The sequence below is a fragment of the Macaca thibetana genome, chromosome 18 (genome assembly GCF_024542745.1).
Source record: "Macaca thibetana thibetana isolate TM-01 chromosome 18, ASM2454274v1, whole genome shotgun sequence".
In the NCBI taxonomy this organism is placed as follows: Eukaryota; Metazoa; Chordata; class Mammalia; order Primates; family Cercopithecidae; genus Macaca; species Macaca thibetana.
This window is the reverse complement of record NC_065595.1, coordinates 44499319-44527152: the sequence shown is the minus strand read 5'-3', so window position 1 is coordinate 44527152 and position 27834 is coordinate 44499319. Positions and strand designations below refer to the sequence as shown.

The following is a 27834-nucleotide window of genomic DNA, read 5'->3' as shown; positions in this document are numbered from 1 at the left end:
ACTCTAACCATGCCTGAGGATTTACCCTGCACCAACTTAATCAATTAAAAATTTACTGAAGCACAAAAAAGTACAAAAATCATCAGTACACAGTTAAATAAAGTTTTACAGATGTATACACCCATGCGCCATCATTTTCAGATCAATCTCCTGGTACAACAGCTACCCTTTTTCTGGTGAATGAGGCAAAGTATCTGCTGATAAACACATTAAGTATTTTGGTACTTTACCATCACCTGCCACTACCTAGATCAAGCTAAGAATGTACTCCAGAAACCTCCCTTGTACCCCATCCCAGTCAACCTCACTGAAGGTCACCACTATTCCGACTTCTTTCAGCATAGCTAGTTTCACCTGTTCTTCAACTTAATATGGTGGGATCATACAGAATGTGTTCTTTTGGCAGAGAAGTTTTAAGATGTATTTTCTGTGCATTCTTCTGGGAGGGGGTGGGGGGTGCAGAGGGCCATTTTTTTGGGGAAACTTATGACAATAAAAATTACAAAAATAAACAAGAGTTACAAAAATAGGCCAGGCACAGTGGCTCACACCTGTAATCCCAGCACTTTGAGAGGCTGAGTTGGGAGGATCACTTGAGCCCAGGAGTTCAAACCCAGCCTGGGCAATATAGTGAGACCCCATCTCTAAAAAAAATAAAAATAAGTTAGCTGGGCATAGTGGCACATGCGTGTAGTCCCACCTACTTGGGAGGCTGAGGCAGGAGAATTATTTGAGCCTGGGATCCTGGTCAAGGCTGCAATGAGCTGAGATTGTGCCACTGCACTCCAGTCTGGGTGACAGAGCAAGACCTTGTCTCATTTAAAAAAAAAAAAAAAAAGGAATTAGAAAAATAGCAGATGTTAGTTAAAACTGCAACTAGAATGGAAATTAGGAAATACTGTCCTCTTTATTTATAATGTTTTAATACCTGAGAAAAGGGGTGAGATCTCAACACCTGTGAAAAGAAGGGAGGGGGGAAGGGAGTGAGAGCTCAGTGCTTTTTAGGTCTTTGATCATTAAGCCTGTTGACAGGTCTTTAAATGCCTTATGCCGCCCCACCTTATAGAACTGGTATGTTCTCAGAAGTTCCTTCTTCACTGGAGCTCTGTTCTTCTGATTTCCAAAGTCCTTCATCTCTTCAGCTAAGATCTGCTCACCCTTTGCCTGGCTCTTGTGGGCCTCTCACTAGAGATGGGACCATATCCCAGGGGAGGCCCTGATGCCTGTTTAGCAGATGTGTGTCTCTTGGCCTTGCACTCATGGTAAAAGTCTGTTCTGATTATTCAGGGCACAGGCCACAGTAGAGCTGATGAAGTTAGGTGTTGCATGGCAGGCATGATGAATTATTACAGTGGTGTGATTATCTGCCACCCTCCCCCGACTTACTCTTTTTGGTTGCCTTAAACAGCGATGAGAATGGAAAGCAGGAATTATTCTCAGTGAAGGATCTCAGCTTGCGTTTTCGTGCCAATATTATTATCAATGGAAAAAGGGCTTTTGAAGAAGAGAAATGGGATGAGATTTCAATTGGCTCTTTGCATTTCCAGGTAAGTTTGGGGAAGTTCTATTATCCTTCCTCCAGGGTTGTCAATGAAGATTGACCTCAATCCCAGACCTGGAGAGCTGCAGGTGGGACTCCCTCCCTGTCCTTGTCTCTTAACTACAAAATCTTGGTGGGAGGTTATGTCAGCTCAGCCTTCTGAGACACCCCATGGAATAATCCATCCTTTATTCCCCAAGAGGATGGCAGTGGTCACTTTCACACAAGCCACAGAAGGTGTGTCCCATCAGAGGGCTCGGTGCTGCCTCCATGCTGTCGTTATGTCTAGGCTTAAACTCTGGTTTTTTGTAATGCTCGTGTCATGAGACTGTCAGCCTCCTGAAACTTGTTGGACTGTGTGGCAGTCTGGAGCTTGTGGAGGGAGGCCCAGAAGCCTGGCGGTGCCTCTGTGCCCATGGCCACCCCCTCCTCCACACGCTTCACCTTTTTCTGCCTTTGCTGGTGGCTGGGAAGGAGATTGTCAGAGGCAAAGCCACCAGGATGTCCTCTCTCCCCAGCTTTGGACTCCCAAAACCTTTGTTATGGGACTCAAAGATATGAGAAAGAGGAGAAAGGTCTTAGGCTAAAATCTGTGCTCCTCACATGATTGACAAGGCTCCATGAGATCCCACGCTGCCACTGTCTCTGAGCTTATTACCCCTTCCCTCTCTGCCTCTGTCACAGTGACCTTTTCTCTGTTCCCTAAACAGCCACCCTTCCTGCCTTAGCCCTTACCATCCCTTCTGCTTGTCATGTTGTCCAAATGTCTCAGGTCAGATGTCACCTTCTTGGAAAGGATGCCCCTGAACTGCCGCAGGGTCACGTTCTGCTTATTCCTGCAGTGTGTAGGAGGGTGAGACCAAGTCTGTTTTATTCCCTGCTGTACCTCTAGGTCCTTGAACGACACTGGCCCAGGGTCAGTGCTCAATCAGTAATTGTTGAGGGAAGAAATGGACAGGAGAGAAAAGGAATATCTAATACCAGAGAATGTGGTCTGTTCTTTAGTGGGGGCTGAAATTATTTTTGTAATACAGGCTGGGCATCTCTAATCCAAAAATCTGAAATCTGAAATGATCTAAAATGTAAAACTTTTTGAGCACTGACATGACATTCAAAGGGTATGACAATTGGAGCATTCTGGATTTCAGATTTTCGAATTAGGGATGCTCAACTGGTAAGTATACCAGAGATATATAATGCAAATATTCCAAAATTAAAAAAAAAATCTCAAGATGCTTCTGGTTCCAAGCATTTTGGATAAGGAGTACTCAACCTATAGTAGTGTAATTAGCCACTGGTATAAACTGACTATAACGAGCTACCTTGTATTCAGGCTGTGCACTCAGAAGGAACACTACTCTAACATCTAGGAAAGCAGTAAACAGTCATTTGAGTCTTTATTAAAGAATTTTAGAGGTCTGAGATATAGGAAATAAATTTCATGGCACAACAAAATGTCCCAATGATGTTTTTAACTCCCTAGACTTCCTCTTACCCTGGCAGTCGCTCCCCCTTGACAAGCAATCTATATTATCTCCTACATTCTCTCCCACAAGCCCATCTCTGGCATTAGCCTCCTGCCATTTCCCTCATCCCTCCATCCTTACTTACTCTTCCCTATTTTCTATCCCTGTGTCTCTGCCATGTTTTAAAAAATGCCTACTGTTTCACATCCTGCTGGGCATAAAATAGACACTGAATATACATTATCTGATAGGTGGAGAGTGAGAGGGAGGAAGAAAGGAAGAAAAGAAAAAGAAAGAGAAAAGGGAAGAGAACTAGAACTAGACTGAGATTACTCTCAGAAACTTATCTGGCAACAGTAGCACCTGTGCCTCTCCAGATATCTGGAGACATAAATACAAGGAAGACTCTTTAAGGAACCTTCCTGAGATGACTTAGCAGGCTTTGCTTTCTTTAGGTCGCCTTTCTTAACAGACCGCAACTAGTAAAAATCAAAATATGCATGCCCTTTGACTCAATAATTTCACTTGTAGAAATCTATCCCATAGAAATGCTAATACAAGTACTAAAAAAGTATAAAAATACTTTTACCAACCTGGGCAGCATAGCAAGACTCCGTCTCTACACACACACACACAAAAGAAAAATTAGCCAGGCGTGGTGTTGTGCAGCTGTGGTCTCAGCTCCTTGAGGTGGGAGGATTGCTTAAGCCCAGAAGCTCAAGCCTGTAGTGAGTCAAGATTGCCCCACTGTACTCTAGCCTGGGTCTCAGAGCAAGATCCTGTCAGTCAGTCAATCAGTCAATCAATAATACCTATACACATTAGTCCAGTGCAAGCATTGAAGAGCATAAGATATGGTTAATACTGCACCTTTCTTTTCTCTTTTTTTTTTTTGAAACAGGGTCTTACTCTGTTGTCCAGGGTAGAGTACAGTGGTGCAATCTTGGCTCATTGTAACCTCTGCCTCCTAGGTTCAAGCAATCCTCCTGCCTCAGCCTCCTGAGTAGCTAGGACTACAGGTGTGTGCCACCACACCTGGCTAAATTTTTTATTTTTGGTAGAGACAGGATTTCACCATGTTGGCCAGACTAGTTTAAACCTCCTGGGTTCAAGTGACCCGCTGGCCTCAGCCTCCCAGTATTGGGATTATAGGCATGGGCCACCATGCCTGGCACTACTGTACCTTTCAAGAAAGTAAATGCTTGGCTGGGCACAGTGGCTCACGCCTGAAATCCCAGTGCTTTAGGAGGCCAAGGAAGGAGGATCACTTGAGCTCACAAGTTTGAGACCAGCCTGAGCAAAATAGCAAGACCTCATCTCTACTGAATAAAAAAAATTAGCCGGGCATGGTGGTATGTTCCTGTGGTCTCAGCTACTCAGGAGGCTGAGGTGGGAGGATTGCTTGAGCCTGGGAAATGAAGGCTGCAGTGAGCTATGATGAAGCCACTGCCCTCCAGCCTGGGTGACAGAGTAAGACCCTGTCTCCAAAAAAAAAAAAAAAAAAAAAAAAAGCAAATGCCCAAAAGATGTTTGTTGATGATAATACTCAGTGCTGAAGCAATTACAGTGAAACTAGTACATCTCTTTTGGAAAACAAATTTTTTTTTTTTTTGGAAAACAATTTTTTACTGGGTATTGTCAAGTCATAAATATTTTTTTATTCCTGTTTGCCTTGTAATTTCATTTTGGGAGATTGATACTACAAAAAAAAAACAGGAAAGAGAGTTATGTGAATTAGGCCTTTATTGCAAAATTATTGATCACAGGAAAGCATTAGAAACTATTCACATGGCTTCAAAGGAGAAGAACTAGGTGTTTCAACCCATGGAATGCCAGGCCATCCATTGTGAAAATTGCAAAATGCAAGGATGAAGTGGCTCTCCATGTCCTGATGTGGAAGGATGTCCTTACATATTGCAGAGGAAAAGAAATTGAAAAAGAATTTTTCAATTGAAAAGATTGAAAAAGAAACCCAAGTGGGTTCTGAGATCCCAGCAAGTCTGTTTACACAGGTGCACATACATACACAGTTGTGTGCAGTTACATGCCACAGTCTGGGATGGTCTGGGATGGCTTGGGACAATCTGGGATGTCCTGGGATGGTCTGTAGCCACATGAGCAGCACCCGCCTCTATGGATGGGGAGAAGGGGACCACTGCTGCTGAGTGCTTTCTCTTTTAATTCTTCAAGCTTCTGTATTGTTTGACTTGTTTTTTAATGAATATATATGCGAGTAAACAAGTCTTTAAAATACTAGTTGCTAAGAATACCAGAAAAGAAACTTTAAAATGATGATGTTTTAAGAAATTGTTTTCTTTGCATTAGTGTTTGAAAATAGTGTTTGTAGCTGGGTGCCGTGGCTCATGCCTATAATCCCAGCACTTTGGGAGACTGAGATGGGCAGACCACCTGAGGTCAGGAGTTTGACACCAGCCTGACCAACATGGTGAAACTCTCTGTCTTTACTAAAAATATGAAAATCAGGCGGGTGTGGTGACTGGCACCTGTAATCCCACTTACTCAGGAGGCTGAGGTAGGAGAATTGCTAGAACACGGGAGGTGGAGGTTGTAGGGAACTGCCTGGGTGACAAGAGCGAAACTCTAGTCTGGGCGACAACAGTGAAACTCCATCTCAAAAATAAAAAAAAAGTAAAAGAAAATAGTGTCTGGAAAATGCCCTTTCTTCTGCTAGTTTGAGAACCTGTTCTAAGAGGGTCTTTCATTGAAGTGACAGGATTTTTACAGAAGGTGTTGCCTGTCGGGTGGCTGCTAGAGCCTGGGGCTGGTGTGAGCTTCAGGGCCCTGGCCTCCTTTCTGCAGGAGGTGGGCCTATGCATCAGCTGTTTTCTAGGCGAAGAGGTAAGAGGGTGCAGGAAACGAAGAGCCACACTGGCTCCTCGAGGGCACGGCTTTGTGGTGTTACAAAAGCCTCGTTCCACTGCAGGGATCCTTGTATATAATAGTGATAGTTTCCACTCTTGAGCACGATCAAGTGCCAGGCCTGGGCTTGAGTCCCTGTATCTCTGTTATAGTTCTCACCAAATACAGCCCAGGATCTAGACAAGGAAATGAGATCTGGAGAGGTCACAGGTTTGCCAAGTCCTTGGTAGAGCTCCTTTCCAGCATATTCTGGGTGCTTATGTGGCTTGGGAATCTTGACTTTGGTACCACAGGGAGCCTATATTTCCACTGGTTTAGTACCCAGTGCCAGAATGTGAGCATCAACCTGAAAAAAAAAAATTAGACCTTTGTACAGTGCCAGTATCAGAGCCAATGAGGTTTATCTGAGGTGTGATTATTGCTAATTGAAAACTTTTCCCAATTAAAAACAAAAACAAGATAAATTTTAAAAAACACACCAGAGAAAATAATCTCCTAAGGTGATGAATGTATTCAGGAGTAAGCAAAAAGGATTATAAACTAGGATGCATAGCTATGGCAAGCCACAGGTGCACCTGAAGAGGAGAGAGTAAGGGAAAGCTTTCATGGGCAAAAATAAGTTCATACAAGTTGCTTGAAAACATAATTTATTGGTTCCTGAGGCTCAAAGTCAGAATTGGCATCAGTTCATTGGTGGAGACGCTGTTACTAGGCAAATGTTCCTTCAAGAACGTCTTATCTGAACTGCAGTCCTAAAGAATGTCTAGTGATAAACCCAGTCTAGAACTATGTGCATACATGCAAGACATGGATCCTGAAAAGCATGAGATGCATGAAGGACATGGAGGAATTTCTTGTGGGATTATTTTAGAAAGTCCTTGACAGTCGTTATCTCAGAAATGCAAGCATGAACTCCCCGCCTTCGTGCCGTCCTGGCTCCAATTTCTTTGGGTCTGATGAGTGATTTCATCCTGGTATCTGCAACTTTCACACCAGTAACAGGAACAGGCCAAGACACATCCAGATTAGGTGAGTTTTTCTAATTTCATGCATAATTTGTCTTTGCCCATGAGTGAACTGAGGAGAAAATGGTTATAAGAAAATCAAGTACCTTTGCACTTTTTACATGTGCAGTAAAAGAAGTCTCAGTATTGCTGAGCTGCGTACTTTCTTATGTTTATATTATGGGGGATTTTAAGCTCCACCAGACAGTATGACCTGTGTTAAGAAACTGTAGCAATGCGCTTTAAGTATTGTGTATGTGTGGCATGTAGGTCTGGGTACATATGTGTATATATATGTGTGTATATATATATGCATACAGATATGTATATTAAAATAATTTTTTTCCTACTTATTACAGTTATAAAAACATATCCCCATTTTCTTTAAAGATTTTTATAGACTCCTTTTAATACCTGCATGATATAATTTTAATGCCTGTGCCATATACATCATATATGTGTAGCATGATTTACTTAATCATTTCTCTCCACTATATGATGTTAACAAGTTTATGATGTTAACAAGGTTTTCCTATTATGAATAATGTGAGGATAAATCTTTGTATACGACTGTGGTTGGGCTTCTGATTCCTTTCTTAGGTTGGATTCCTAGACATGAAGTTGCTGGGTCAGAGGGCATTGACACATGAAAGTTCTCTCTGATGACCTTCTCACAGGGGCCAGCACTGGCTCTGCGTCCTCCTCCTCCTCCTCCTCCTCCTCCTCCTCCTCCTCCTCCTCCTCCTCTTCTTCTTCTTTCTTCTTTCTTCTTCTTTCTTGCTCTGTTGCCCAGGCTGGAATGCAGTGGTATGATCTTGGTTCACTGCCACCTCTGCCTCCCGGGTTCAAGTGATTCTCCTTCCTCAGCCTCCTGAGTAGCTGGGATTACAGGTATGCATCACCACTCTGAGTAATTTTTGTATTTTTAGTAGGGACAGTATTATGCCATGTTGGCCAGGCTTGTCCTGAACTCCTGGCCTCAAGTGATCGGTCTGCCTCCACCTCTTGAAGTGTTGGGATTACAGGTGTGAGCCACTGTGCCCGGCTTCCTGTGACTTTTCTCTTTTTCCAATTTGTCTTCTCAGTCACTGAGTGCTTTTCTTCCTCAAATCCATTGTTCAACATTTCCTGAGAACACTCAAGATTCTCAGCCCCTCTTTTCTTTCTCTGCAAAGCCCTTAAGCAGTGGTCTTTTAGCTGACAAACAAAGGCAGATGCTTCCCCAGCAGAAATGGTGAACAGGTGCTGCGCTCTGGCTCTCCGTAATTAGGGGACTGGGCATTTCTGCGTGCTTCCTGCCTCTGAGGTGCAAGGCTCTGGTCACTTTTGTGGCAATGCTGTGTTTTCCTTCTCACCTGCCAGGTTTTGGGGCCTTGTCACAGATGCCAGATGATTTGCATCGACCAGCAAACTGGGCAACGAAACCAGCACGTTTTCCAAAAACTTTCTGAGAGTCGTGAAACAAAGGTAAGCGTGATTGCAAAATGTGACACCTGGTTTCCAATCCTCGTGTTATGAATACCAGAACTATGTTCATAATAATGCAGAGTTATTTTTTTATTTTTTATTTTTTATTTTTTTTTGGTTTGAGACGGAGTCTTGCTCTGTCGCCCAGGCTGGAGTGCAGTGGCCGGATCTCAGCTCACTGCAAGCTCCGCCTCCTGGGTTCACGCCATTCTCCTGCCTCAGCCTCCCGAGTAGCTGGGACTACAGGCGCCCGCCACCTCGCCTGGCTAGTTTTTTTGTATTTTTTACTAGAGACAGGGTTTCACCGTGTTAGCCAGGATGGTCTCGATCTCCTGACCTCGTGATCCGCCCGTCTCGGCCTCCCAAAGTGCTGGGATTACAGGCTTGAGCCACCGCGCCCGGCCGAGTTATTTTTTTTAAATGGGGGATTTGCTGCCCACCCAAAGCTGTTGGGCTGCCATTAACCTATCCTTGTTTGTAGTTTCATTTTATTTTTCCTTTCCATCCAAGTTCTCACTTATTTTTTATTTTACTACATGTGTTTTTATTCTTTCCAATCTTGTTGAAGAGATATGGAGTACAAAAAAACAAAAACAAAAACAAAAACAAAAAAACACCAAGTAAAGTAATTCTATTGTCTTGATCATTAGTTTCTTTACCACAGAGAGCTCATGAAGAGTAAAGTGCCTTACTGTGAATAGGGTAGCTGCATAGAACGAGTCAGTACATTTCATTAAACTGGAAATGCATTCATTAAGCCTGGAAATTCATTTTCTTGAGGGTTAAAACAACAAAGTGTTATGCATTCCAGATTATAAAAACTGAACTTCCAATGTGTTGATTCTTTAGAAAGATTTATTTTCAGGCGTATACTTTCTCTTAGGACTTTTTGTTTACAAAGAATTCCAGGAAGCCAAGTAAAGCAGTCAGGCTACATAGAGCGATTCTTGAAAATTAACAGAAATAATGCAAACACTATATCTACTTCCAATAATAAGCTGGCAAGTTAATTCATGGTAAAATGTGTTACATTGTTTCCTGTGTTTCTTCAAAGCCAGGGTTTTGTTTCACAGTATAGAGATTTGATTTATGTAAGTTTTCTTACCAATATGGGATAGAAATGGCCTGCAGAGTAGTGCATTTGACTGTTACAGCAGCATGTCTGTCAATGCAGGCTGTGTCTTCTGGGTGGGTACCTTGAGCCTGCACCATGCAGGTTGCCAGGAGAAGAAAGAAGAAGGCACAAATATAATACTAAGGTCCATGAAAATAGTGTTTCTTACCATCACTGCAGTTTTCATGTGCATGAACCTTTTATTTTTAAATTTTAAAATAATCTTAGATTTACGGAACAGTTGCAGTGAGAGTGCAGAGGCTGCACCCTTCACCCACATTTGCACAAGTCATAAGGAATTGCCCAATAGCCTAGCCTGGGGCCTGGAACGTGAGGGTGTCCAACAGATGTTATCACAGGAACTAACAGATCGGAGAGCACGTCAGGTCCTCCAAAGGGTCCTGAGTGGCTCACTTGCATTGATGGTTAACACTGAGCAGACTTACCTACTCTTCATTTTGGACCTTCCATCCTTATTCAGGAGAATTTGATAAAATGAACTCATATCATTCTTTCTCAAGGAAAATGCAGAGTTTTGCCACTGTCTTCCCAAAAGCCTTTTATATCAGGCAGCAAACAGGAAATGGGCCTGGTGATGGTCACGAGCTGAGAGTAGGAAGAAGGTCCTTCTGCAGGAAGTTCTGGGCATGTGGGACAGAGATGTGGCCAGCAAGAAAGAGGTATGGGGAGACCATAGGGAAAGGACACCTTAGGATGAGAATCTTTGGGGTCTAAAGTTAGGATTCTTTTAATGTCCCACTGCATTCTACTATGTAACAGATAAGACTTATCAAGTCTCAGTATATGTCTTTAAAGATCTGACTTGATTTTAATTAAACATTAATATTGACAAAGTTATTTTAACTGCTAAAATAATCTAGCCTCTTTTGTTGTTGTTGCTGTTTTGTTCGCAGGTCAACTTTGGCATGTACCTGATGCATACATCATTGGATTTATCCTCTCCATGTTTCCTGTCTGTAGGATCTCAGGTGCTCCCTGTGTTGAAACAGAATGTGGAAGGTCATGATTTACCTGCATCTGAGAAACACCAGGATGTTACCTCCTAAAAAAAAAAAATTAGCACACATTAAAGTTTCTCTTTTACAGTGATCTCTATTATTGTTAAGATCTGCAACTTGGTTCAGTAGAACTTGATATTTTGAATAAGGAGAGCTCTTTCTTTAGAGGCAGGGAATGCTCTCACCTGCTTCCTTCTGCCTTTGACTTCTCACCCTGCACGTTTGCACTGGCTCTGCTCAGAACAGTTCTGAGGCCTTGGGAATGAATGCTGCACCCACATCCGGTGAGGCTCCCATAGGTATTTAAAGTATAATCAGATGAAATTTTTAATGAAGTTCACGGGGAAGACTGAACTTACTCCAGGTCCCTATTTTGCCATTTTCTCACATTGTTACTTTGTCTTTAGAGAGCATCTTTGGATCTCTCCAACCCCTTTGTAGTGAGGAAGGGATTCTATGCCCAGTGATCCTGGGTATGAGAAGGTGCTCCTCTCCTCCTCCTCCCACACATGATGGTGTGGGTTTATACTCAGGGGCCCAGAGGGTGACTTGTGACCACATTCCTTGGGGGGAGTTTCTACTAGGATATTTATATTCTGAGCAAAGGCGCAGACCAGCAATTCCTTTCCTCTTGCTTCCCATCCCTGGCCTCCATCCTTGCCCCCCACTGAGTTGATGCACTGAGGATGGCTCATGAGCCTGAAGTTACACTCAGTGATGGCTGTGCTTATGCAGGTGGTCATCCTCCCCTCTACAAGCCCACAGGGTGGTGTTGGTCCATCCACCTGAGAGCTTCCAAATCCCATCGAGGGAGGAACTTTGGCATTCGGGAATCCTGTCTGTATCATCTTTGACCACTGCTCCTGCAGCCTCCAGATGAAAATGTCCAGTGAGGAAAGCTCATCTCTAATGAAGTTACCCATCCCACTGAGTTTCTAAGAAGTTTCTCCCTGTGCTGAGCTTGCATGTGCCTTATCTGCTTCCTCATGACTTCCAGCCTGAGGTCCTTACCCTGTCCTCTGGAGCAATGCAGAGTGAGTATATCCACTCCACATCCATTCTGCTGGTGTCCTTCTGAAGCCTGCTGTCCATGTGTGAACCCAGTCCCTTCATCATCTTCCACCTGGATAGTTGTATTTTTCCAGTCACTTCTCCCCCAAATGCCTGCCCACTATGACCAACTGCATCTTCTGAAAGCCTGTGCCACCCCATCTCTCCTGCTGCTCAGTTGGAGAGCAGGCTCAGGCTTCCTTAACTTATCTGTTCAGAGCTTGTGGGATTCAGGGTCAGTTTGTTTCATTATCACATTTGTAGAACTTTGTGTTGTTCCCAGCACGAGGTGGGATTTGAAAGATGAGGTGTGCTCTGTTTGCAAGGATTGTTGAGATGGAGCCTAATGATTGCACACACATGTGCTGTGAAGAGTTAAGGGTAAAAAGTACAACTCTGACTCAGTGGTTCCTGAGATCAGTGAAAGAAGAGGCAAATGAAGTTAAGTGGGGGTGGGGTGGGGTTTATTGTTTTGAACTGTTCATTAAAAACACAACCTCTTCGAAGACTCAGCACTGCCGCATCATGCAAGTGGGCTTGTCCTCATCAGCTAACTAATAGGAGAACAGTGCCTTAAAGTAATGGATTTATCCACCTGCTCAGGCCAGTTTCATGCAGGGGAAACTTCCCAGATGGCACATTGCCCCATTTCCAAAACCTTCTGACAAATACATCACATTAATTATGATGGAAAACAAGTAAGAAGACATGTTCTACAAAAATTAGGTCACTTGTCCAGGTGCGGTGGCTCATGCCTGTAATCCCAGCACTTTGGGAGGCTGAGGTGGGTGGATCACAGGTCAGGAGATCGAGACCATCCTGGCTAACACGGTGAAACCCCGTCTCTACTAAAATACAAAAAAATTAGCCGGGCGTGGTGGCACGTGCCTGTAGTCCTAGCTACTTGGGAGGCTGAGGCAGGGGAATCGCTTGAACCTGGGAGGCAGAGGTTGCAGTGAACAGAGATCGTGTCACTGCACACCTGCCTGACAACAGAGCAAGACTCTGTCTCAAAAAAAAAAAAAGGTCACTTTTGTCACCAAGAATATTTTTTTCTTATCCACATCTATGTCACCTTTTGCAGTAGATACTTTCATGGCTGATTTCAGGCTTTTTGTTTTTTTGAGACAGGGTCTTGCTCTGTTGCTCTGTCACCCAGGTTGGAGTTCAGTGGTGTGATCACAGATCACTGCAGCCTTGACCTCTTTGGCTCAAGTGATCTTCCTGCCTCAGCCTCCCAAGTAGCTAGGACTACAGGCACACACCACCACATCCAGCTAATTTTTTTTTTTTTTTGGTAGAGATGGCGTCTCACTTTGTTGCCCAGGCTAGTTTTGAATTCCTGGGCTCAAGCCATTCTCTCGCCTCAGCCTCCCAAAGTTCTGGGATTACAAATGTGAGCCACTGTGCCCAGCTTTTGATTTCGGACATTGTAATGCAGATCCTCTCCTTTACAACACTATTATTTGGTTATCTACTTATAATTACTGATTTCACATTGGTCTGTTTTCACTAGATTGTAAGCTCCATGGGGACAAGCCCTGTGCCAGTATGTCTCTAGTGTCGGCAGACAATACTCGAAATCTGTTGACAGACTGATTTTATTTAAAGCTGGCCCTTTTTAAACATTGATTGATTGCATGTTAAACGTATGTATTTTATTAATTTAAAATTAATTTTAAATGCATTTTGTCTTTAGTGTCTAATTTCAAAATTTCTTGTATGAAGTTTCAGCTAAAAATGTACTTTGTGTATTCTGTAGAGTAGCTTCATATTCAGAGTTTATGAATATTTATGATTTTATGTCCACTCCTTGGTTCTTATCTCCTGGAGTTCAGCCTTATGTGCTTCTCAAAGTGTATAAAAAAATCAAAGACAGTGTCATGTCCCTTGAATTTAATTCTAACATCAAACCTCCAGGAGTCACAAAAAGTCCTTTTTTAAAAAAAACATGTGGTGAGAACAGACAACAACTTATCTTTCTGGGCATTCTTTAGCCAGAACAGAGGTTTTCTTTCACATAGTTTGGTGAGCATCACGAATCCTTTAAGGAGGGCGGCAGTGCTGACTTCTCCCCATTGAGAGTCAGCCTCATCCCCTCCTCAGCCTTGTGGATGGAGAAGAACAGGCAGTGATTATTTTCTCATGTTGAAAGATGTCCGCTTCTCCTTCTCTTTCAGTGAACAGTTGCTTTTTTTTTTATTCAATATGTACTGAACAGATTCTAGAGTTTCAGAAATAAAAGAAACAAAACCGACATTTATAGATCTCACTATCGAGGCATCACTAATTGGGGAAAGACAGACTAGATAATAGTCAGATGTGATATAGTATGTTTAAGCTATAGGATGGCAGGTGCATGAGTTTTGGTTGTATTATTCTTTATTTTTTGTATGACTTACGATATTCATGATAATTCAAAAGTTTTGGAACAATTCATCTCAATTTTCTTTTCTTTGTTTAAAAAGCAAACATAGGCCAGGTGTGGTGGCTCATGCCTGTAATCCCAGGACTTTCGGAGGCCAAGGTGGGTGGATCACTTGAGGTCAGGAGTTTGAGACCAGCCTTGCCAACATGGTGAAACCCCATTTCTACTAAAAATACAAAACCAGGCATGGTGATGGCACTAGTAATCCCAGCTACTCAGGAGGCTGAGGCAGGAGAATTGCTTGAACCTAGGAGGTGGAGGTTGAAGTTAATGGAGATCCTGCCACTGCACAGCAGCCCGGGTGACGGAGTGAGACTCCATCTCAAAAAAACAAATAAAACTTTTTAAAAAATGAAATAAAAATTAAGAGCAAACATTGAGCAAGAAAAGGTGCCAGCCTGCTGAGGTACCATCTCTGTCCTTGTAACTAAGCCAAAGGCAGGTGGATGAGAGAAGGGAACTGCACTTAGGCTGAAAGATTCATTATGTTGGTAGCAGGGGTGTTGTCTGGAACTTATGAATTGCATTTTCCTTTTAGCTTTTGCAGAAAGCAAGCTATTTTTTTCTCTTATTACAGCTACTATATTTTGAGTTATTCTCACCTTTATTCCATTTTTAAAATATGGGCCTGCAAAAGTATATCTAGTACTATAACAATATCTTTTTTCCTCTAAATTTTTATTTTTTAATTTTTGTGGGTATGTAGTAGGTTTATATATTATTGAGAGTATAACAACACCTTAATAGGGAGAAACAACATTTGAGTGGAGGGAAAATATGTATACAATACACAGAGTGGGGTCACGTGATACCATTCTAGGCATTTTTTCAGAGGTGGACCTAAAATTTGAATCTGAGCATGCTGGTATCTTCAAAAGGGGGAAACGTACAGCCACCAAATTCACAATTTCCAGATGATAAAAGCAAACATGTTTGCTCAGGGCAAGTGGTGCTCAGGCTTGAGAGAACGTTGTCTTCATAAAGAGAATACTATAAAACTTCTATTCCTGGGGCGGCCTTAGCACCTGCCTGGTGGGAGCAGCCAGCCAGCCTCCCCAGCCAGCTTGCTGAGAATGGGTGGGCCAGCAGTGCCGCCATGATCCTCCTACCATGTAACTCCCACAGTAACTAGCTGCTCTACACCAGCTGCTCTACAGCCAGGACCACGGCTGCCTTGCTTGCAGAATGGAAAATGGATTCTGAGTCTATAACACCAATCCATTAAAAGAAAAAGAGAAACAAAAATTTCTAGGAGAAAGAGTTGGTCATAATGAAATGTTATTTTGCTGCAACTATTTAGCTTTAGTTGTTGGTGGAAAAAAGCCAAAATACCTTCCCAACAAAGTGATGATCTGAGATGACTGAAAAAGGAGACTGTTAATGAAATAGAATTTGCTACAGAAATCAAGGCAGTGAAATTGCAGCGAGATAGAATTGTGGTTGTTTTGGACTCCATGATTAAGGTGTTCACACTCACACAGAACTCCCATCAGTTGTACATCTTTGAAACCTCCTGTAACCCTAAAGGCTGCTGTGTTCTCTGTCCTAATAGCAACAACTCTCTTCTGGCCTTGCCAGGCAGGCACACAGGCCATGTGCAGCTCGTGGAGCAGGCCAGCACACAGAAGCCACCTGTGGACATTCCCACTCCCGAGGGCATCCTGAGCTGCATCGCACTTAACCTGCAGGGAAAAGAATTGCAACCACACCCGAAAAGGGGACGCTTATAAGAATATTTGATACTTCATCAGGACATTTAACCCAGGAGCTATGAAGAGGATCTCAAGCAGCTAATGTTTTCTGCATTAGCTTCAATCAAGATGTGTCCTTCATTTGCATATCCAGTGACCACAGCACAGTGTACATTTTTGCAGCTGAGGACCCAGAAAGGAATGAACAGTCCAACTTGGTGTCAGCTAGTTTCCTTCCAAAATCCTTTAGTTCCAAAGGGGTTTCTCCAAGTTTCAGGTTCCCTTGGGCTCTCCATGCATTTGGGCCCTTGGAGCAGAGCCAAATGCAGTCACTGTGATTTGTGCAGACAGTGGCTACTACAAGTTCCTATTCAACCCTAGAAGGGAATGCATCCCAGCCATCTATGCACAGTTTCTAGAAATGATCTATGACAAGCTGTGATTCCTCAACCATGAGTGCAACAGCACCCAACACTCATTGTCCCTGAGACCCCTGGGGTTGGTGCCAGTGCCCCATGGGACTCTTGGATCATGGGCTGGCGGGACTGCCCAGTGACCTTGGTCTGAAACCATACGTGGTTGTCTGCTTTCCTAAGAAGGACTTCCATTTTTGGTATTAAAGAGAGAATCCTCATCAAAGCACTGCAGACACTCAGTGGCTCTGACCAGACCATGCTGACTGCCTGGCTGTCCCCGTTAGTTCAGCTGGGACTGACAGGGCCTGCATACAAACCTGGGGACTGGGTCGAGAGGATGGACAAATTCAAGTTTGTTTTTGCAACAGACTCCGTTTTTACTGAGTCTACAGTGGGAAAATGAACAAGTGCGTAAATGTTAGTTCTTGCATTATAAGCAGATCACTTGAGGTCAGCAGTTTAAGACCAGCCTGGCCAACATGGTGAAACCCTGTTTCTACTAAAATACAAAAGTTAGCCAGGTGTGGTGGCGGGCACCTGTAATCCCAGCTACTAAGGAGGCTGATGCAGGAGAATCGCTTGAATCCGGGAGGCAGAGGTTGCAGTGAGCCGAGATCGTGCCACCCAGCCTGGGCAACAGAGTGAGACTCCGTCTCAAACAAACGAACAAACAAACATAAATGTTGAAATGAAGAAATTAAATAAGTAATTAAAGACATAAGAAAAGAACATGATGTTAGGCAAGTTGAAAAAGTATCAAAGCTAACATGAAATAAAACATTAATGATTGAATTTCAACACTCAGGGACTGGGAGCTTCAGCTGAGACACATCTGAAGAGGGATCTGGAAAACAGATATAAAGAGGACGTCCAGAAGGCATGGAGGAGACAAAGGAAGGGAATGAAAAGAGGGAGACTCAACCAGGACTAACTGTTCAAATCAATCACAGAGGGAGAAAATAGAGAAAACAGGGCAAAGATAACATTCGAATTTTTAAGAATTAAGGAAAATCATGATTTCTTAACTTTAGGAAACACAGTCCTGAGCACAATACATAAAAATAAATCCATGATAGGCACAGTGTAATGCAACCATAGAAACCCAAAAGACAAAGATAGAATCTGAAGTCGCAGCCACAGCAAAGAGATAAATTCCTACAAAGCAACAATAGACCAGAAGACAGAACATTGACTCTGTCCAAAGTGCTGAGAGAAAAATCACAGTCCTTCTAGGGTTTTCTGCTCAGTGAAGCTAAGCTATCAATCAGACAAGAACAAGGGGAAAATACATATTTTCTTTTCTTTTCTTTTTTTCTTCTTTTTCTTTCTTTCTTTCTTTCTTTCTTTCTTTCTTTCTTTCTTTCTTTCTTTCTTTCTTTCTTTCTTTCTTTCTTTCTTTCTTTCTTTCTTTCTTTCTTTCTTTCTTTCTTTCTGATTCTTTCTTTTTTTGAGGGAGAGAGGTTCTCACTCTGTCACTCAGGCTGGAGTGCAGTGGTGTGATCTCAGCTCACTGCAACCTCCACCTCCAGGGTTCAAGCAATTCTTCCACCTCAGCCTCCCAAGTAGCTGGGATTACAGGCGTGCACCAAGACTCCTGTATATTTTGGTAGAGATGGGGTTTCACCATGTTGGCCAGGCCAGTCTTGAACTCCTGACCTCAAGTGATCTGCCTGCCTCCGCCTCCCAAAGTGCTGGGATTACAGGCATGAGCCACCGAACCCGGCCAAGACTCTCAAAAACTGAGATAGTTTACCCAAAATAGATCTTCTCTGAAAGAACTTCTAAAGTTTGTAATTCAAGGAGAAGAAAGTTGAACTTAGAATCAAGGACTGATAAGGAAAGAGAAATAATGAGTAAAGAAATAGAAGAGTAATTGTAAAAATACAGAATGATAGTAACACTAATGACTAATTGAAGAGTAAAGAAAAAGAATCAAATTATCAAAAAGTAACGTTTTGTCATTGGTCATGCTAAAGAATTTTAAAGTTCTTAGAAGGAGGGTGAGAGTAATACAGCAGCAGTAACAATAACTACAATTAATTTAAAAGCCTACTCTATGCATGGCATGGTCTTAAGCCTTTTTAGGTAATTAACTCATTCCCCAGAACAGCCCCGTGAGTTTGGTATTATTATCATCACTATTTTACCCAAGGGGAAAACCGGCCCTCGGGAGGCCAAAAGTGACTTCCCAAGGGACACAGTGGGGTGTGGCTGAGTCGTGATTCAAACTGGCACAGTCAGGTTCTGAGCAGATCTTCCTAACCATGATAATGATAAATTGATACTTTGTTAAGAAGTGGGTCAGCATATTATGAGAAGCATTAAAAGAACAGAAACAGAGTTTATAGTTTCTAAATCAATTGAGCAAAAATGGAATTAAAAATACTTGATCCTGTCGGGCATGGTGGCTCATCCCTGTAATCCCAGCACTTTGGGAGGTGGAGGCAGGCAGATCACTTGAGGTCAGGAGTTCAAGACTGGCCTGGCCAACGTGGTGAAACCCCGTCTCTACTAAAAATACAAAATTAGCCGGGCGTGGTGGCACATGCCTGTAATCCCAGCTACTAGGGAGGCTGAGGCAGGAGATTCGCTTGAACCTGGGAGGTGGAGGTTGCGGTAAGCCGAGATCGTGCCATTGCACTCCAGCCTGGGCAACAAGAGCAAAACTCCATCTCAAAAAAAACAAAACAAAACAACAACAACAACAACAAAAAACTTGATCCTGTCAAAAGAAGACAGGAAGAGAAAAAATCATAGAAAAAGCACAGGAAATAAAAATAATCATATGGAAGATATAAATCCAAGTATATTAGTAATATCAACAAATGTAAGCAACTAATGGTATGTTTTGACCCCTCAAAGCATTATGGTTAAATTGAATATAAAAAAATCCATATGCTGCAGAAAGGAGACAAACCAAGGAAGCAAAAGAGATGAAAGTAAAAGAATGGAAAAAGATGTTCCAGGCAAATACTAATCAAAAGAAAGCTGGTATAGGTACATTAGAACCGATATTTTAATTATTACCTGTTTAATATTTGGCTTTAAAGCAAAAATCATGTTTAGGGATAAAGTCACCACATAATGATAAAGGGTTAAATTCTCCAGGAACACACAACAGTTTAAACCAATAGGAACATAATACTAGAGTCTTAAGGCCCATGCAACAATGAAACCAAACATGACTGAATTATAAGAAGAAATTGAGAAATCCACAATTATGATGGGAAAGTTCTCTCCATGAACAATAAATAAATCAGACAAAATTTAGTAAGGCCATGATACAGCTGAAGAACACAAATGGTAAAGGAATCTTCATGTAGTGAATACACATAAATTCCTTAACCAAACAATGAGCAAATACATATTTTTACGTGGAATATTTGTGAAAATTGACCATGCGTTACCTAGACCTAGGGCAAATTTCAAAGAATAGGTATCATACAGACTACTTTCTCTGACTACAACAAAATCAAATTATAAATGAAAAATAACAACTAGGATATATATATAAAATATTTTAAAAACACTTTTGAATAGCTCATAAGTGAAAGAAAATCATAGAAGTTAGAAAACATTTAGGATATACCAATATTAAAATATCGTACATAAAAATTTGCAAATTAAGCTAAAATAATACAAAGAACAAGTGTTCTAAAATGCTTATATAAGGAGAAACCTAAAAACTTCATCTTAAAAAGTTAGAGAAATTATAGCAAAATAAATTCTGAGAAAATGGAAGAAGAAACTAACAGAAAACAAATTAATGAAACATAGAACAAAAGGGCAGTAAACGTAATTTAAAAACCTAAAAATTACTACAAACCTCTGGCAAAGAAAAGCACAAACATTATTAGGACTAAAAAAGGAAACATACAACAAATTCAGCCTAAATTTTTAAAAATTGTAAGAAAGACTTCTAAATTTTCATGTTCCTCAAAACAAACTCTCAAGAGATATAAGGCAAAATGGGAAGAACATTCTAATCCAACTAGAAACTAAGGTTAAAAAAATAATAGGAAGAGCTAAGAAGAGAAATAAACAATTCTATAATCACAAGAGGGAAATTTGAATACATCTTTTTCAGTTATTGACAGAAACAGCCTTCAAAAAATTAGTAAAACTATAAAAGATTTGAGCAATGTGTTTAACAAATGTGGCTTAGTAAACATATACAGAATGCTGAAGTATGGTATTGTTGTTACCATTCTGATAAAAATGTTTAGTATATCCAAGTTGCTCTTGATGGATCACACATTGCTGCACTGCTAGCAGTTACACATGGCTCTATGTACAAATCTTCAATGGTTGGATCACACTTGAGGACAAAATAGGACTGAATGAAGTGGATAGCAAATGGTGACTTGCCCCTGACACCTCTTTCAATCTCTTGTCCATATCCTTGGAATGTTGCTTAGCCCACACTAGCCCACAGAACTTCAATTCCTAGGTCCAGCTCCAGATGTGTGCCTGGCAGGCTGATAGAGAGTGATCAGGTGAACCTCCAAAAGAGCGAGTTCACTTCGGGGTACCACTGCACCAGAGGCTGGTCAGGGTTCTCTGAGGGATAGAGATGTGTGGTATCTGGCTGGAACATACGGTGGTAGCTAGTGAGGGGCTCTCTCCTCAGCACCTGCTCCCTCTTAATATCTTTGGATTTAATTTACTGCCGTTGTTGTTGTTGTTTTACTAACTTTTGGAATGAATGCTTAATTAATTTATTCTCATTTTTCCTAATATATTCTTACAAGGCTATACATTTTCTTTTAAGTACTATTTTGGCTTAATCTCACAGATTTTGATACATAGTATTTTTGTTACCATTCTGATAAAAATGTTTTCTAATATTCCATTGTGATTTTGTCTTTTATACACAGGTTATTTAAAAGTGTGTTTTTATTCATTTCCAAACATATGGGGCTTCTCTAGGTGCTTTTTGGTTATTTCTAGTTTAGTGGCATTATAGTCAGAATACACACTTTGTATGATTTCAGTTGTTGAAATTTGTTGAAACTTGGTTTATGGCCCTGTCCAAAAAAATGGTTCATGGTTTATGGTCATCATAAAAATGGTCAATTTTTTTTTTTTTTTTTTTTTTTTTTTTTTTTTGAGAAAGAGTCTCTCTCTGTCACCTAGGCTGGAGTGTGGTGGCGCTGTCTCCGCTCACTGCAAGCTCCACCTCCGGGTTCACGAAAAATGGTCAATTTTTAGAGATACTCTGTGTGCTTGAAAAGAATGTGTATTGTGTAGATATCTTTGCTTTCTTCCTGATTTTAGGAATATGGCTTTCAATCTTTCACCATTTTGTATGATTTAGCTATAAGGCTTTTGTAGGTGCATTTTATGAGGTTGAGAAAGTTGCCTTCTTATTCCTAGGCTGCTGATAACTTTTATTATGGATGGATTTGAATTTTGTTAAATAGTTTTCCTGTATCAATTGATATGATCATGTGATTTTTCTTCTGTGGTTATTATGGTGGACTGTATTGATTGGTTTCCAGATATTGAAATAGTCTTGCTAGTCCTGGATAAACTCCATTGATCCTGATATTTTATTTTTTTCATATATTCCTGTGTTTGATTGCTAATATTTTGTTGAGGATCTAAGCTCATGAGGGATACTGGTCTGTAATTTTCTTTTCTTGCACTGTCTTTGTCTGGTTGCTAAAATCTCTAAATACAATGTGTATTTGTTTTATTAGTATTTTACTTTCTGCTGCATCAGTTTTTGCTTCACATGTTTTGGAGCTATGTTATTTGGTGCATTTACCCCTAAGATTGCTATGGCTTCTTGATGAACTTATTCCTTTATTGATGTGTAATATTCTTCGTCCTTAGAAATTTTCTTTGCTCTTCAGTCCAATTTAATATTCATATAGCCATTTCTGAGGATTATGAGCTCCTCTCACTTATGAACATAAATTCAGAAATTCTTTAAGAAGTAGCAAACTTACTTCAGTAATATCTGCAAAGATTATGTTGTATTAATTTCAAGGATGCCAAGGTTTAATTTTAGAAAACAAGAGATTAAAGGAGCAAATCAAATTGTCTCAGTAAATGAAGAGAACAATTTTGATAGAAATTCAACATTCACTTGTAATTAAACACATCTTTTAGCAAGTGGAAGAAATATTAGTGTAAATAATACTCACTGCTCTAACAAGCAAAGCAAAAATCTCCATGGCTTACTGGTGGTAGTGATGGAGGCAGTGAGCATGGTGGTACGATCTGTGGTGCGATGCCTGGCATAGCCTATAGTGGTGTCTACCTTGGAGTAGCTATGCAATCTCCGAAGCTGATTCTTTGGCTCTCTGGGGAGTCTGCAAGCTACACAATGTCCTTTATTACACATATTTTCTGCTTAGTTTTGTGAGAATTAGTTTCTATTGTTTCCAACTAAGAATTCTGACTGATAGAAAATGTGGTGCCTGATGTGTAGCACATCGGTGAATAGTAAGGACCCAAATATTTCAAATTGGAAGGTTGATAACCTTTATTATATTGTGGCAAAATATTTACCAAACTGTTGCCTGTTGTCTTTTGAGACATTGGCCATATGCCAACCATATGGCATATGTTAGAAGAAATACAGAAAAAAAAATCACAGCACTGGGGCTCGTTTTTGCAGAGTTCAGCAAAGTTCTAAAGAAGAGAAACAAACTCAGGCTCGGGCTAGGAGGGGACTACATCAAAATCATGGCCATCACATAATTAGTTAAGAACTCTTAAATAATTAAGGTACACTTTTGGGCTTCTAGAAAGTTTTAAATGTGTAGTACCATAAAAGCCCAATGTGCTCAATTCTTGTCAATAATTCCTCATTAGATTTGTTGTGTGAATAAATAGAATGGACAAAAATAAAAACCTTCCATTTATTTTTGAAAGATCTGTATTAGCAAAAGCACCACCAGTCTGGACTAAAGGGGACTGATTATTCAAGATATAAAAAAACTTCTAAGCTTCTGACTTCATATGAAAAGAGAGAAAAAAGATAAGGCTATTCAGCCACCAAAAAGTGCACATTCTCAAAAGTGCCCTTTTCAGAAGGGCACTTTAGAAGGACATAACCCAAGGAGTATTATGGAGAAGAAAAGACCTTTCAGAGGATGGATCTAAGAGTCACCAAGAGCAATGAACTGATGCAGAAATATAAGCTTATTGTGGGAAAAGTAAAAATAGAGATGAGCAAAAAGAAATAACCTCTCATCCTACCACCCTGTCAGAGACGCATTTAACCCTGAATGCTTTGGTGAATAGGATTCCAGACTTTCCCCTGTGCCACCAATAACTCATGTCCTTCTGTGTAGCTTCTGTTAATGCTCTTGTGACTCTGTTCTTTGCATTGAGCCACATGTGGTGGCTCTCCAGGATTCTTGAAAACAACTCAGCCCTGGGCTTTCTGAGCAGCTTATTGGGAGTATAGAACACCTTTTATCGTCCCTTTGAGATCTTGGCTGGATGCCACCCTTGGCTCCTCTCTGGCTCACTACCCTCCTCTCCTGGCCTTCTTCACCAGCTCTGGTTAATGAAACTTGATGGATCATAGTGCCAAGAACTGTGCTTGGTGCTGGGGGCACAAAGATGCATTTTACAGAGTCCCTGCTCTTAAGGAGCTGACCGAGGATCTAGTGGGTAGAACCAATGTATAAGCAGAAACCACTAAAATAATCTAGTCACTAATTTCAACATTGTTCCCATGAGGGAAGCATTTAAAAATGATTTCACACACAGAGTTTTGTCCCTAATTTAAGAAAAAACTTATAAATCCTGCTAAAACATGGCTTCAGCTAAGAAGTCCCAATGAATTTTAAATGTTCATTGAACATTTAAAGCAGCAGATTTATGAGAAATCTATTCAAAATGTTGAATTTATGGTAGTTGTACCCTTTCTACATGTTTTGCTTATAGCTCAAATTAGCCTTTTTAAAAAACACAGTTGCTTAATGATGCTGAATTAATCATTCACTCAGCAATAATTAGTTTTTACCAGTGGAAGCACGATGACTTTTCTTATAAAACATGGAGGAAAACAACTCATTTAGTGATTTAGTGGCAGAATAGTATGTTGGAATTTTGACTGCAGTAACTGAAGATGAGTAGGGTTATTGAGATCATACTTTTTTGCACGTTAAAATCTATTTCTTATTAATTTATTAATACAAATAACACTTGTTTTCTACTTGTGAATGCATATAGAGCCACTCACTTTTATTTTATTTAATTCTCACAAAAACCCTAAGGGTGGCCGGGCACGGAGGCTCATGCCTGTAATCCCTGTAATCCCAGCACTTTGGGAGACCAAGGCAGGCGGATCACGAGGTCTGGAGAGCGAGACCATCCTGCCTAACATGGTGAAACCTCATCTCCACTAAAAATACACACACACACACACACAAAAAAGAATCCAGGTGCAGTGGCAGGTGTCTGTAGTCCCAGCTACTCAGGAGGCTGAGGTGGGAGAATGGCAGGAACCTGGGAGGCAGAGCTTGCAGGGAGCCGAGATCGCGCAGTGTCCAGCCTGGGTGACAGAGCGAGGAGACTCTGTCTCAATAAAAAACAAAAAACAAAAAACAAAAAAACCCTAAGGGTAGGTATTTATATCTACATTTTTCAAATGAGGAAACTGAGGCTTAGAGGGATTAAACGACCCAATCAAGATCAGAGGACTTATATAGAGCAAGGAGAAGATTTGAACCTAGGTCTGCCTCTTCACCATTGTGATAAACTGCTGAATAATGGTCATTGTGAGCACTATTGTAAGCACTTCACAGGTATTAAATTACTTAATCCTCTTTAACAAGTTTATGAGAAATCTATGACTATTACCACCTCTATTTTAGAAACGAGGGAACAGAGGCACAGAGAGAGTAAGTCACTTGCCCTAGGTCCCTGAACTCGTAAGTAGTGGGGCTAGGTTTTGAACCCAGGCCTCTAACTCAAGCATCCATTTTCTGCTCATCTCACTCAAGGAAAGCCATTATTGTTTATTAAACAAACTGCTTTTTGATACACATAAAATATTAAAAAAATAAGCATTAGCAAGTGATTTGTTCATGAGCTGTGATGGCCACTGTGCGCTTCCCATTGCACTGGATGGTGATTGTGAGAAAAGACAAGACCGCAGTTTTTTTTATAAAGCAGCATCTCACTCTGTCACCCAGGCTGGAGTGCAGTGGTATGATCATAGCTCACTGTAACCTCACACTCCTGGCTCAAGTCATCCTCCCGCCCCAGCCTCCCAAAACACTGGGATTACAGGCTTAAGGCATGGGCATGGTCCCACAGTTCTTGTGTTCAGTGAGCTAGATGGCTCTTATCAGATGATCACAAGGACAATGGTGCTTTCATGGAGGTTCAGGAGCCAGGTGTATATCTAGCAGGGAGCAGGCTGGCCTGCGAGATTGAAAGCGAAGTCCCACAGATGGTCAGAGCCGTGCCATCTCCTTGGGATGACAGAAAGCTGTCCATGAGCTGGGTGTAGTGGCTCACGCCTGTAATCCCCACACTTTGGGAGGCCGAGGTGGGCAGATCACGAGGGCAGGAGATTGAGACCATTCTGGCCAACATGGTGAAACCCTGTCTCTACTAAAAATACAAAAAAATTAACTGGGCATGGTGGCAGGCACCTGTAATCCCATCTACTCAGGAGGCTGAGGCAGGAGAATCACTTGAACCCGGGAGGCAGAGGTTGCAGTAAGCTGAGATCGCGCCACTGCACTCTAGCCTGGGTGACAAAACAAGACTCCATCTCAAAAAAAAAAAAAGGAAAAGAAAAAAAAAAAGGCTGTCCATGCAGAAGCTGCCATGTCCATTTCCACAAACAACGACCTCTGGCCCCCAGGGCCTTCAGCAAGCGAAGAGAGGAAAAGGCATTTGGAGCGTGTCACAACTTTTCAGCTGTGATGAGAGATGCTAGGCACTGGAAGGCTGGCTCCAGTGAGTGGCATTTGTTCTTTGGAGTGACCCTCTGATCAGAAGAAGCCATCTGGACCAACTGTGTCCCATCCTTCTCAGCTCTCCTTTATCCGGGAGGGAGGGGTAAGATGCTGAGGACAGCACAGGCTACAGGGATCCAGCGGATCCAGAGATCCACTGCTAGGGCTGAACGCTGGCTAGCACTTGAAGGGGGTGCTGATACAAAGAGCCATCCAAGGACACTGGAAGCAGCAGAAACCTTCACTGGGCAGGAAGTGTTCCCAGTACCTCGGATCTCCAAGAAAGGCTGAGGCTCTTCTTGTCAAGGGAAGAGTTCGGGACGCTCTTGGTAGCAGGAGGAAAGCTAGGATCCAGCCACCTAGCAGCCTGTCTTTCCTTTTTGTTTTTAGTCTTTTTCCTATTCTCCTCTTTGTGCAGACAGAATTAACTTCTGCATAACACCTTGCAAATCTCCAAATAAACATCATGGAAAACATTATACCATATGAGCAAGTTATTGGACATCTCTAAGTCTTACTAAGTCTCATCCGAAAGGTGAGGAAAACCACAGGATCTATCTTATAAAATCGAGATCAAATGAGCCCGTTTGTGTTTTAGCTCAGTGCCGCAAAATAATTATGCCTGAGTAATCCAAGTCTACCACCTGCTGGCAGCATTAGGTAAGTGCAGAATTTGTTTCATCAAGAGGCTAAAAACTGCAAATTGGGATAGCAAATGCTCAAGAGAAGAATGGCCCACACGATCACTCCTCTGACCCTCTGCCTGGCTTACTGAATGGACCAGATTTGAGATGATTTTCAGTATTGATGTTGGTGTCCTTTAAAAGTTGGTTTCTGAATTATTTCTTGATCAGATTACTTAAACCTACTTTACATTGACCATTCTTTTGGGGTTCCCTATTTTTCTTAGAATTCTTTAAGGACGCTACTTTGAATTGGTGATTTCATTAGGTAGAGTCTCTCTCTCTCTGAGTGGGTGTGTGACTGTATGCACAAATATATAAATATATGTACATATAGAAAATGTTTTAATATGTATAGAGATGTATATATATACACACATATACAGAATATTTTAATGTATCTATGTAGAGTGTGTGTGCATTGAGAGAGCTTTAATATATAGTACCCATTCTCAGCAGCAGATCTAGGTTTTGTGAGCCTAAAATTTATGCAATTTTAAAGTCATCTTTAAGGAAAAGAATACAAAATCGGGCCAGGTGTGGTGACTCATACCTGTAACCCCAGAACTTTAGGAGGCTGAGGCAGGAGCATCACTTGAGGTCAGGAGTTTGAGACCAGCCTGGGCAATATAGTGAGACTTCATTTCTATAAAATATTAAAAATTATCTGAGTATGGCCACATGCACCTGTGGTTTCAGCTACTCTGGAGGCTGAGGTGAGAGGACTGCTCGAGCCAGGGAGGTGGAGGTTGCAGTGAGCCAGCCTGAGTGACACAGCAAGACGCTGTCTCAAAAAAAAAAAAAAAAAGAAAAGAAAAGAAAAAGAAAAAAACCCCTGCAAAACAAAAAACAAACCAAAAACCAATAAAAACCCAACCCCAAACCGAAACAAACAAACAAAGAATATAAAACCACGAATTAAAAATTAGATACAAAAAGATTGACTTGTATGAGAAGAGAAGGGGCTTTGGAAGAAGTCTGCACAGTAACAGACCTGAGCTGAAACCTTGTTACCTTTGTAACACATCTCCCTCTGCCTGGTTTCTCACTGCCTCCTTTCCTTGTCCATCTAAGTGCCCCCCAACCTCTCCAGGGTTACTTTTATTGTGCTTTTTGCAGTTTACAGAGTGAAGCACTTTTT

The 27834-nt window shown here is 41.4% G+C and overlaps 2 protein-coding genes and 2 pseudogenes across 3 annotated transcripts in view; 3 read left to right on the top strand and 1 right to left on the bottom strand.

Annotated features, from left to right (window-relative positions):
* Positions 1–13979, top strand: part of MOCOS (molybdenum cofactor sulfurase) — a 61912-nt gene extending 47933 nt beyond the window's left edge. The window contains exons 13-15 of one of the 2 annotated variants that reach the window (XM_050767204.1): positions 1409–1547; positions 8253–8357; positions 10386–13979. In XM_050767204.1, the coding sequence (XP_050623161.1) occupies positions 1409–1547; positions 8253–8357; positions 10386–10538 (397 nt within the window). In that variant the 3' untranslated portion in view covers positions 10539–13979. The remainder of the gene's footprint in view (positions 1–1408; positions 1548–8252; positions 8358–10385) is intronic. The other variant, XM_050767205.1, reaches the window with a different exon arrangement.
* RPRD1A (regulation of nuclear pre-mRNA domain containing 1A) overlaps positions 1–27834 on the bottom strand; it is a 711886-nt gene that overhangs the window by 226375 nt on the left and 457677 nt on the right. The gene's annotated exons all lie outside the window — the stretch shown is intronic.
* On the top strand, positions 6251–6371 carry LOC126941625 (uncharacterized; annotated as a pseudogene).
* Positions 14058–17349, top strand: LOC126941052 (WD repeat domain phosphoinositide-interacting protein 3-like; annotated as a pseudogene).